General features: G+C 47.1%; 1 protein-coding gene across 2 annotated transcripts in view; it reads left to right on the top strand.

Annotated features, from left to right (window-relative positions):
- Window positions 1-12,393, top strand: part of LOC138282997 (dynein regulatory complex protein 1-like) — a 164,506-nt gene that overhangs the window by 22,137 nt on the left and 129,976 nt on the right. For both annotated transcript variants that reach the window (XM_069221093.1, XM_069221094.1), the window contains exons 4-6: window positions 1-77; window positions 671-808; window positions 5,702-5,788. The exon at window positions 1-77 is cut by the window's left edge and continues 107 nt beyond it. In XM_069221093.1, coding sequence (XP_069077194.1) covers window positions 1-77; window positions 671-808; window positions 5,702-5,788 — 302 coding nt within the window. The remainder of the gene's footprint in view (window positions 78-670; window positions 809-5,701; window positions 5,789-12,393) is intronic.

Here is a 12,393-nt window from a genome sequence, read left to right as displayed (position 1 = left end):
AAGTACTGAACGTGCAGCAGCAGCAGTGTGCTCGGCTTATCGAGGAGAAAAACAAGCTCATTGGAGAACTGCAGCAGGTAAGGTGCAAAACTCTGGTATCCTGGTGAAGAGAGTACCAATTGGTAGTAGTATGAGATAGTATGGCTTCTCCAGTGCCTGCTCTTCTCAGGATGTAACCACTGGAGTGCAATCTAGTCCACTCGTAAGTTTCTTTAGCACGCATTAGAAATCACAAGTAGTTGCCTCATACCAGAATGGGCAGTTCTGTGCTCATAGGTTCAGAGATGGATGCCAGTAAGTCTTTGAGGAAAGAGTTGCTGGGAAAGCAATTGGCATGGCTAGGACATACAAAAGTGTACCCCCATCACTCAGAATGTCCAGTGCTGGTCGAGGACGTGACCCAATCGGTTTCCGGACTGCAGACTTCCAAGTAGCCAAGGCCTTAGTGTTTTACAGGATGAATACATTTGAGAGTGCAATGCTTGTATTAATGTGTGTGGACATTTCTAAACAAAAAAATCATGCCAGAGGAGGATAAAATGTGGTGAAGAATGATAATATATTTCCCAAGTGAACAACATTTCCAAAAATGTTATGAAATTGGTTGAACAGGAGAGAAGAACCTCTGTGCATTCATGTGATATGATTGTTACTATGCTTTGCTTTAAAGGAGCTGAAGGGCAAGGACGACCAGTATGTGAAGGACTTGAAGAAGCAAGCGGAAGACATCGACCTGCTGATTGAGCGCATGGAAGAACAGATACGCAACCTGACCAAGACGTACCGCGAGGAGCTTCTGCAGTCCGAGGTACTCGAGGTGCAGGAAGGGTTTAGGGCATTGGAGATTTCTCATAGTGGTCAAATACCTCACTTCTCAACTTACATATTCTAAAGTGTTTATACTAAAGAACTACTTTGAAATGTTTAAAATTTCAACAACAAAGGAATCCAAAAATTGAGTAGGCTATTGACATAAGAGATCAGGAAAGTATAAATCCCTAGTGTGAGTTCTACTAACGAAACCCACCCTAGGAGTCAACGACTTGACAAATCCTACTCCCATTTTACTGTTCCCTTATATAGACAGACCTCTGGAAAAACTGACCATGTGGTGGATTCAGGAATATGCAGAATCTTCAAACCTAGTAGACAGGCAAGTGGGCTTCTTTCCAGGTCGAACTGGTGGTCCTGTTGGCACTCGGCGATCTTCACCAGCTCATTGATGAAGTAAGATCTGCCAGGATAGTTGCCTTAGACTTGCAGGCCACATTTGATACCACTGACCACAAAATCCTGATAAGACCCTGGAAGTAGCGGGGCTCACCAAAGTGGCACTGAAGTGGATAAAATCTTTCATTTCAGGAAGATCACAAACCGTCACTCTTTCCCTGTACGTTTTGAAGGTATTGAACAATGACTGCTAGGTCACACATGTGGCAAACCTCTTGCCCTTTCTGCTTGACATGTACAAGCAGTTCTTTGCCCAGTTGCTCCTCCAAACAGGGGTATATTTTTACGTGTATACTGATAGTACTCTGCTTATCTTCCGTGCGAGTGTCTCTCAAAAGTAGGACCGTTAACGAAGGTCCCAGCTGCCATCAGGGGGTGGATGGATGGCCAGAAACATCCTCAAGATGAACTTGACAAAAGAGATCTTAATGACCTCTTTTTCATCGGTCACATAATGGGAAGAAGCTTATGGCCGGTTGTAATGGGGAGCTTCCTGGATCCTTCAAAGATGGTGTGGGGTTCAGAAGTTCTTTTGAACAGCTCCCTGGACGTCCAACCCATTAATGTGACGCTGTAGGAAAGTACCATCTTGCCTGGCATGTTACCCCCATATTTCACTGTATATATGTTGTTTTAGTTGTATGTGTCACTGGGACCCTGCCAGCCAGGGCCCCAGTGCTCATAAGTGTGCCCTGTATGTGTTCCCTGTGTGATGACTAACTGTCTCACTGAGGCTCTGCTAACCAGAACCTCAGTGGTTATGCTCTCTCTTTGCTTTACAAATTGTCACTAACAGGCTAGTGACCAATTTCACCAATTCACATTGGCATACTGGAACACCCTTATAATTCCCTAGTATATGGTACTGAGGTACCCAGGGTATTGGGGTTCCAGGAGATCCCTATGGGCTGCAGCATTTCTTTTGCCACCCATAGGGAGCTCTGACAATTCTTACACAGGCCTGCCACTGCAGCCTGAGTGAAATAACGTCCACGTTATTTCACAGCCATTTTACACTGCACTTAAGTAACTTATAAGTCACCTATATGTCTAACCTTTACCTGGTATAGGTTGGGTGCTAAGTTACTTAGTGTGTGGGCACCCTGGCACTAGCCAAGGTGCCCCCACATTGTTCAGGGCAAATTCCCCGGACTTTGTGAGTGCGGGGACACCATTACACGCGTGCACTATACATAGGTCACTACCTATGTATAGCGTCACAATGGTAACTCCGAACATGGCCATGTAACATGTCTAAGATCAATTCCATGGTCCCCTGAGTCTCTAGCACAGACCCGGGTACTGCCAAACTACCTTTCCCGGGGTTTCACTGCAGCTGCTGCTGCTGCAACCCCTCAGACAGGTTTCTGCCCTCCTGGGGTCCAGCCAGGCTTGGCCCAGGAAGGCAGAACAAAGGACTTCCTCAGAGAGAGGGTGTTACACCCTCTCCCTTTGGAAAAAGGTGTCAGGGCTGGGGAGGAGTAGCCTCCCCCAGCCTCTGGAAATGCTTTGATGGGCACAGATGGTGCCCATCTCTGCATAAGCCAGTCTACACCGGTTCAGGGATCCCTCAGCCCTGCTCTGGCGTGAAACTGGACAAAGGAAAGGGGAGTGACCACTCCCCTGACCTGCACCTCCCAGGGGAGGTGCCCAGAGCTCCTCCAGTGTGCTCCAGACCTCTGCCATCTTGGAAACAGAGGTGCTGCTGGCACACTGGACTGCTCTGAGTGGCCAGTGCCAGCAGGTGACGTCAGAGACCCCTTCAGGCTCTTACCTGTGTTGCTAGCCTATCCTCCTTCCTAGGTAGCCAAACCTCCTTTTCTGGCTATTTAGGGTCTCTGCTTTGGGGAATTCTTTAGATAACGAATGCAAGAGCTCATCAGAGTTCCTCTGCATCTCTCTCTTCACCTTCTGCCAAGGAATCGACCGCTGACCGCTCAGGAAGCCTGCAAAACCGCAACAAAGTAGCAAAGACGACTACTGCAACCTTGTATCGCTGATCCTGCCGCCTTCTCAACTGTTTTCCTGGTGGTGCATGCTGTGGGGGTACTCTGCCTCCTCTCTGCACTAGAAGCTCTGAAGAAATCTCCCGTCGGTCGACGGAATCTTCCCCCTGCAACCGCAGGCAACAAAAGACTGCATCACCGGTCCTCTGGGTCCCCTCTCAGCACGACGAGCGTGGTCCCTGGAACTCAGCAACTCTGTCCAAGTGACTCCCACAGTCCAGTGACTCTTCAGTCCAAGTTTGGTGGAGGTAATTCCTTGCCTCCCCACGCTAGACTGCATTGCTGGGTACCGCGTGATTTGCAGCTGCTCCGGCTCCTGTGCACTCTTCCAGGATTTCCTTTCTGCACAGCCAAGCCTGGGTCCCCGACACTCTAACCTGCAGTGCACAACCTCCTGAGTTGTCCTCCGGCTTCGTGGGACTCCCTTTTGTGTCTTCGGGTGAGCTCCAGTTCACTCCGTTTCCAAGTGCCTGTTCCGGTACTTCTGCGGGTGCTGCCTGCTTCTGTGAGGGCTCCCTGACTCGCTGGGCGCCCCCCCGGTCTCCTCATCCAAGTGGCAACATCCTGGTCCCTCCTGGGCCACAGCAGCATCCAAAAACCCTAACTGCGACCCTTGCAGCTAGCAAGGCTTGTTTGCGGTCTTTCTGCGTGGGAACACCTCTGCAAGCTTCTTCACGACGTGGGACATCCATCCTCCAAAGGGGAAGTTCCTAGTCCTTTTCGTTCTTGCAGAATCCACAGCTTCTACCATCCGGTGGCAGCTTCTTTGCACCCTCAGCTGGCATTTCCTGGGCATCTGCCCAATCTCGACTTTGTCGCGACTCTTGGACTTGGTCCCCTTGTTCCACAGGTACTCTCGTCCGGAAATCCACCTTTGTTGCATTGCTGGTGTTGGTCTTCCTTGCAGAATTCCCCTATCACGACTTCTGTTCTCTCTGGGGAACATAGGTGCACTTTACACCTACTTTTCAGGGTCTTGGGGTGGGCTATTTTTCTAACCCTCACTGTTTTCTTACAGTCCCAGCGACCCTCTACAAGCTCACATAGGTTTGGGGTCCATTTGTGGTTCGCATTCCACTTTTGGAGTATATGGTTTGTGTTGCCCCTATACCTATGTGCTCTCATTGCAATCTATTGTGACTGTACATTGCTTGCATTACTTCCTTTTGCTATTACTGCATATTTTTGGTATTGTGTACATATATCTTGTGTATATTTGCTATCCTCATACGGAGGGTACTCACTGAGATATTTTTGGCATATTGTCATAAAAATAAAGTACCTTTATTTTTAGTATTTCTGTGTATTGTGTTTTCTTATGACATTGTGCATATGACACCAGTGGTATAGTAGGAGCTTTACACGTCTCCTAGTTCAGCGTAAGCTGCTCTGCTATAGCTACCTTCTATCAGCCTAAGCTGCTAGAAACACCTCTTCTACACTAATAAGGGATAACTGGACCTGATACAGAGTGTAAGTACCCTTGGTACCCACTACAAACCAGGCCAGCCTCCTACAGACGCGCACGATTTTTCACCCACCTTCATCCCCTAAAGAAGATCCTGCCCTTTAGTGACCCTTCTTTGCCTTCTTTGAAAAACGTCCAGTGGTGGACAACCTCTAGCTTCCCCCACAGGTTTATTTCTCTGAAGTAAATATACTGAACCATCTTTCCAATATTTTGTTGATTTGAATAGAATATGGTAAAGCACACACATGTTCAAAAAATGTCAAATAAATATTTCCACAATATCTTCATGGTTTGTCATATTTCCAAATTCATATGAATCATCTGTATAGCATTGACAACATATTGGATGTAAATCCAAGTGCTTAGAAGGTCCCCAATGCATTTCAGTCGTTTCATGTCCTTCATCAGTGGAATGTACTAAAAATATTCACATAAACAATCGCTCACGCAGGCAAACTGGAGCAAGTTACGCTGATCATTAAAGTGTGAACGCTTAAGCTGTGTTCATAAGGTGCTGTATTGTAACAGTGGTACTATAAAGCACTGCTACCTATATGAAAAACCCCTCGCAGACAAACCCCTTCCAAGCCAATGTCCAAATTCAGAATCATTGGGTAGTAAGAACATCACCCGTGTCTCAAAATATCCAAACCCACAACTACCACCCAAACATTATGAAGAGGACACTCCAACTATGCCGCAAAACCATTTATCGAAAACAAATTCATACAGATGAGCGACCCCACGGACTCCACCAGAGGGAATCATACGTGCAAGTGCTTGTGAGAGAACAAGTGTCCATGCTCAAAGAGAGAAACTGTGATTCAAGCAATCTGGTATGATTTCCTCTTAGCGACAAGAGCGATGGGTCTTCACCATGCTGGATTCCACACATGCCTGGCTAATGGTCTGAAGCACAGATGGCAGTGATGAGCCAAAACTGCTAGCATCTTCTTAGACGTAAATAACTTGAATATTCTTTGTTTTCCAACAGAAGTCTTTTGAATTTGAGCGGCGAGAACTCCTGGCTGCTAACAGAAATAACTGGGAGAAAGGGATGCAGACTCGTAGAGGCCAAGAGGTATTGTAAATGCATTGATTCTGTGCATTGACCTTTTTATAGCATTTGTGGTGTGTTAAGTATTAGGTTCAGCTCAAGAACTTGTTCTGATTGGATCCTGCATGCTCATTAATAACTTCCTTTATGGGAGCCCTAGCCGGTGATGGTGCCGTCCACAAGGTCTCCATTCAGACCAAACGCAGGTCCTCCTTTCTGGAACCATGTTTTATCTGGAACCAGCCAGCCTTCTAAGTGAGCCGTCATCAATCTCACCTTTTATTACAATTGAAAACACCCTCTCAGTAGCAGAAATGATGTTTTGCTGCTGACATCTTTGTGTATGGGTGTGATCTGCAGGGCATGACAAGCAATACCGCTGAGGCGAACTCAGCCTTCCATCCTTCTGAGTCTTATATGTATATTCAGTACCAGTAAATTTGGTTATAATAACAAGTACTAATTAAAGTGGAGTAAATTGACGAAACTGTACCTCTAGGCACTACACAGATAATAAAGCTTTTGATGGATACTTCTACCTGCAGATTCCTCACCTTTTGAATATCCCAGGTGCCAATCTGGTTCCGCAAACTTTTCCATAGTTCTCCTACGTTGGCAGAGGGCACTGGCTCTGCACATGGCACCGTTTGACGTCACAGGAGCCATAAAACGCCCCTGTTGGCGTGCTGATGTTAGTTACCTTTATTTCGCGCCATTAAGGGGTCACGAAGCTCTTACATTCTTCTCAGAAGTCTGTTGTTTTTTTAAGTATTTTCTTTTGCCCTTTCACTTAAGCGCAGTTTTCTTTCATAATGGTGGTGCCAGAGCGAACCGGGCTCAGCCCTGTCAAGACTTCGACAGTCAAATCTCCATCACTGACCCTCATGAAATCTGTCTCGGGGGCCTCAGATCCAACTATGATGCATGTCAAGATTGCCAGAAAATGCATCCCGAAGCTCTAAAGGAGTGAGAAGCCAAGTAGTTTATGGCTGGAGCACAGAATGATCATCGGGGCCACCAGAAGTATTGACCAAGATCCACATCTCCTTCCCCCTTCATCAACGTCATCTCAAAGGAAACATAAGAAGAAGAGGAGACATGAGTGCCATTGTCATTCTCCGAAGTATAAGTCACAGAAGCCTTCCACTGCGCATCTGATGTCAGACCGGGAGCATGCAGAGGCCAGTGCCATTGACTCCAGCAGGACTGGTGCCTGAGACCCCCGCTGACCTGATGCCAGCTCCGGATCCTAATCCTCCTCTGGCATTGTATCCTCTGCCTCAGAGAGGCCGGCTGCACCCAGAGCTTCCAGCACATCGTATGAATATGACTCAATTCCTGAATGCAGTGTTCAGTATTTTTAATAGAGCCATAGTTCCATCTGGTGCACCGGCTGCCCCATGGGAACTATGGGCTTTTCTTTGGACGGCTTTCCTACACCTTACCAATTGGCTCCTTCCTCTCCGTTTCTGCCGATGCCCCATTTACTGAACCACTCCTGCACCGATGCCGAAGACGCTGCTGTCTACATTGGTACCTTTTCTTCTCCTTCAGGGCTAGAATTATCGTTCTCTCTGGCGCCACAATCGACCACCAGTGCTGCAGACAACGACAGAAGTGCCACAGATGCCTCCAACAGAGCTGCATTTCCTGACTCCACAGCCAGCGCCGGTACCCCAAGTACCTTTGGCCCCACTTCCCTTGATGCCTCGCCAATCCCGACGAGAGTCTCTAAGATTGGTGGAGGAGATAAGGTTTTTCGTGACAGACCCCATCTTGGTCCTTTGGGAAAAGCCAACTATTGCTACGCCAGTTTCACAACATATTGCTCACTGTGATAATCCTTCTCCTGGGAACCCTGATTTCCTTTCTTTGCATCTGTGTTTTGGAAAGCCTTGTCGTGCAGGCTTCTTGCTCAACCTTGTTCGTTTCCATCCACACCATCAGAACGGCAGTGGTTCCAATACGACAGAGATTTGCAAGCCTGCATCAAGATGTCCAAGACCACTGCAGCAGATCTGCATTGATGGAGTGTGAGTGACAAACTTTCTCAAGGGAAGCTGCTTCACCCTTGTCCTTCGGTGGCAAAAGTTATCACAGATGCCTCCATTTTAGGGTGGGGAGCTCATCAGGTCTTTGTTCTCCAGAAGACCAGGTTTTACATATCAATCTGTTGGAATTGGTGGTGATACATCTGGCTCTCAAGGCCTTCCTCCATTGCCTTCGTGGTCAGTCTGTCCAGATCTTGACAGACAACCCGACAGCAATGTGGTACATCAACAAGCAAGTGGGAGTGGGGTTGTCTTTTTTTCTGATGAAAAGATCTACAACTCTCTGCCTAGGGTCAGGACCTCAAATTTGAGTGGTAGCAAATCCCCTAACATGAGTGCTCAACCTGCGAGTGGACAGTTCTAACCAGCATCATCTTGCCGACCCCGAGTGATGCCTTCCCCCCCAGAGGTAGTTCAAGATATTTTTCTACTGTTGTGGCACTCCTCAGACCCGTTTACCACTCACAAGAAAGCTGACTGAAATACTGCACCCTCCAGTATCTGATGCAGGGAGCTTTAAACTGAAACTTAATGCTATACTACGCGTTGTCCCAGATACCCTTGATTCCTTGTGTGTTCAGAAAGCTTTGCCCCAACTGGGCAAAAGTAATCCTAATTGGCCCGGACTGGCCATGCAAGATGTGGTCTGCAGACCTCATTCACCTCTCCCGGGGCCCCTCGCTCCGCCTCCCTCACAGGGTAGACCCCCTCTTATAGTCTCAGGGGCAGGTTCCACACTCCCACCTCCACAGCCTCCACCTACATGCCTGGAGACTGAAAGGGGCAACCTGAGTACTTTTTTTCTACTCCCGGAAGTGGTGGACGTTATTGTATGTTCAAGATAACACTCCACCGAATCTGCTTATTCTGGCAGATAGCCACATTTGTTAAATGGTTACAGACCATTCCATAGACCCTCCTCAGGCTTGCCTGTCAGGCATTTCCCATTTTACCCTCTCACTAGTCCAGAATGGCTGCACAGTTGCTAATGTTAAAGATTATTTGTCAGCCTTCCCGCCTTTTTCATGTCCTCCGGATTGGCCGTCTCTCTTCATATGCCTCATTCTTCTAGGATTCCTGAAAGATCTCCCAAACAAGTACCTTATATTCCCTTTGTTATACCACAATGGGATTTCAGTTTGGTTCGTAAGTACCTATTGTGTTCCTGATTTGAAGCTTTACATAGTTGTCCTTTAAGCTTGTTAACATGCATGACTATTTTCTTAATCCCTATCACGTTGACTAGACAGGTAAACGTATCTTGGGCACTGAATGTAAAGCCTCCCTTCACCTCCTTCTAACCAGACAAACTGGTGTTGAGAACCAGGGCTGCCTTCCTCTTGGTTCAGTCTCTCACCCTTTCAACCCTCCCCTACATCCAACTAAAGAGCAGGAAAGACTTCATCGCCTTGAAGCAAAAAGCGATGTACACTTCTCCGTGGACAGAACACCTGAGCTCAGACTGGATGATCAGCTCATTGTGGGATACTTTGGAAAGATGAAATGCAAGGAAGTCCACAAGCCGACACTCTCAGGGTGGATTATCCTGTGCATTAAGATTCACTACATCATGGCATATAAGGAGCTCTCAGAAGGTAGTTGTGCTCAGTCTGGCAAGAGTAGTACTTTTTTAAAAAATCTTTCTTTATTCTATGTTTGTTTACAGAAAACTAATAAACATTCGCATTGGCCTAGGTACAATTACTTTAAAGAACAATTTCATGTGTGTAATGGCTCCTCCATGTACATCTCCAGTAAGCAAGACATTTTGTAGGAAACCATGCTCCCCGATGGAACTGAACCTGATTTCGACAGCCGTGCATTTGTAACAGCCTTCACTGGGTATTTGTGTATAAAAGAACAAAAACAACGGGTGTCACGGGTGGAGGGCCTAATATGAGTACGTGTTGTAGACATGTTCGGTTTTAGGTAGGGGGTGTAGGCGGGGAGGAGGCACCAGGGGAGGGGTGCATGTGGTCTATGTTCCGTGATCCAGCCCCAGAGGTGTAGAGACCGGGCGCCCCTGCTTAGGTATCCTGGGGTAGCGACCGGCAGGGCCGGACATGGTTGTGTTGCGCAAGGAGTAGTACTTATAGCAGATACTTGCAAGGCAGTGACTTGCTCTTCCCTTCACAATGTTGCTTGGATTCCAAAGCGTGGAGGGATGGTCACTTTGTTTGTTCTGCTCTGGAAGATTTGTTTTGGTGTAGACAGTCATCCAACCACCTCCAAGCGTGGGCCTGCTTGGGAAGTCTGTTTATAAGGTCAGGAATCTGCAGGTAGAAGTAGCTATCAGAAAAATCCTTTCTCTCACATACTCTCTCTACCTGCAGATTCCCCACTGACCCGTTTGCCTCCCCGATGCATGGCTTTATATACCAGTGATCCTGGTCATTTGTAATCTCCATTTCAATGAAAACTGCAACTATATATTTGACGTTAGTTTTATCCGTTTGATTCAAGGAGGCGCTAATGGAATGTAACAGATGTCAGCACACTGACAGGGGTGTTTTATGGCTACAGTGACTTAACATAGTGGCATCTGTGGAGCCTTGATGGACCTGGTAACCCCCACCAGCGTGGGAGAGGTAGGAGAATCTTTCCAAATCCAAACTCGTGCCTCGTACTTTCAAAAGGTGAGGAATCTGCAATTAGATATATTATCCATCAGAAAAAGGCGTTACCGAAGGTAAGTAACTTGTTCATTATGTTTACTACTATTTATGATCGGAGCCTCTACCAATTAAGAACGGACTGAAGAACCTGTGTTTGTAATTAGTGCACCTGTTACTGATCTGGCTGGAGTCCAGACTGTGCCCTGGTTAGCAACTTGGCTGATTTTTGAAATCACAAAATGTAACCACATTGTTATACTGCTTTCCATTGGCTGTGCTCAAACAGCAAAATCAAACTCAAAATCAATCTCACAACATACAAATTCTTGCAACCTAACCCTCAGAAGAATCTTGCCAAAGATGCCAGGCAGTGCGCCGATTACGAATGCCCGCATGGGTGGCTGCATGATGTTTACATGATATTTAAATGAGCTCTAAATTTACAATCAACCCTGTTGTTAAAGTATAATTTCAAACCTACCCAATATTGTTGATCGACACTGTTCCAACCTTTTCATTATCAAGGTCTTCATCGTGGCAAATCATACAGTGAGCATGCATCCCCACCGTTGCTAGTGTGTAACAGTACGCACATTTGTATTGACTGCATTAGTTTGCAGCTGGATGCCTTACACTCCGTGACCCAGCCAAGCTGACCACAGTGTCACTTAGAGAGGAGGCGCCGTTTGGGATGGGGTTCAGTGTCAAAGAATCATGACGAAGGGCCTGATTTAGATTTTGGTGACAGGTTACTACATCACACCAGTGACGGATAGCCCGTCCGTGTAGGAGGCTGGCCTGGTTTGAGGTGGGTACCAAAGGTACTTACACCTTATACCAGGTCCAGTTATCCCTTATTAGTGAAATTAAGTCAGTTTCTAGAAGCCAGGCTGACTAGGGGTAGCTGTAGCTGAGCAGCCAAGGCTGAACTAGGAGACATGCAAAGTTCATGCAATACCACTGTAAGTCACCCAGTACTCACACACATGAAGGAAAATACTCAGTGGTACAAAAATAAAGGTACTTTATTGTTAGTGACACAATGCCAAAAAAAACTTAGAGACTATACTTCCTAAGGTATATAGGAGGTATATATACTAGAATGCACAAATAGCTGTAAAAACAGTTAGAGAACAGTGCAAATAGTGACAATCAAAATAGGTTGCAATGAGCCTAGGGGGAACACAAACCATATACTAAAATAGTGTACTGCAAAAGTTGGTCTCCCACCTAGGCAAGTGTAATGTATAGAGGGGCACTGGGAGTGTAAGAAAACACCAAAGGTAAGTAATAGAACCCACCCCAGAGTCCAGGAAAACAGGGGTAATCACAGTAACTTTCCTAGAACACACAAGAAGTCATAATAGAAGATAGTGCAAGAAGCAGAAGAGACTGCAAGACACCAACGATGGATTCCTGGACCTGAAGACCTGTGGAAGAAGGGGACCAAGTCCAAGAAGCACTGAAGAGCCCAGGAGGGGCACACAGAGGGGGCTTTCAGCAACTCAGAGAGACCTCAGAAGACCAGGCAGCGTGCACAGGAGTCCCACAGCACGGGGACAAAGAAGGTGGAAATGGAGGCCCATGCAACACAACACAAAGGGATCCCACGCCGCCGGAGAACCACCCAGGAAGCTGTGGGTCGTAGGATGAAGTGCTAGGGGCCTAAGCCGTGCTGTGCACGAAAAACTTCTTGGAAGGTCGCAAACAAGCCTTTGCAACTGCAAGTTACGAGGTGCACGGGTGTACCGTCTTGTGTGGGGAGGCAAGCTCTTAACTCCACCAAAGATGGACAGCTGGACCTTGGGTCTGTCGGTGTCACTTTAGTCCACCACCCGTGTTGGTGGATCCACACTCGTCATCAGTAAAGGGGGCCCACACCACCAGTCATCGCTGCAGAGGGGTGCCTGCTGAAGCAGGGAAGTGACTCCATCACTCCATAGGAGATTCCTTTGGTTCTTCT

The sequence above is a fragment of the Pleurodeles waltl genome, chromosome 2_2 (genome assembly GCF_031143425.1).
Source record: "Pleurodeles waltl isolate 20211129_DDA chromosome 2_2, aPleWal1.hap1.20221129, whole genome shotgun sequence".
In the NCBI taxonomy this organism is placed as follows: Eukaryota; Metazoa; Chordata; class Amphibia; order Caudata; family Salamandridae; genus Pleurodeles; species Pleurodeles waltl.
This window is presented reverse-complemented; position numbering and strand designations above follow the sequence as displayed.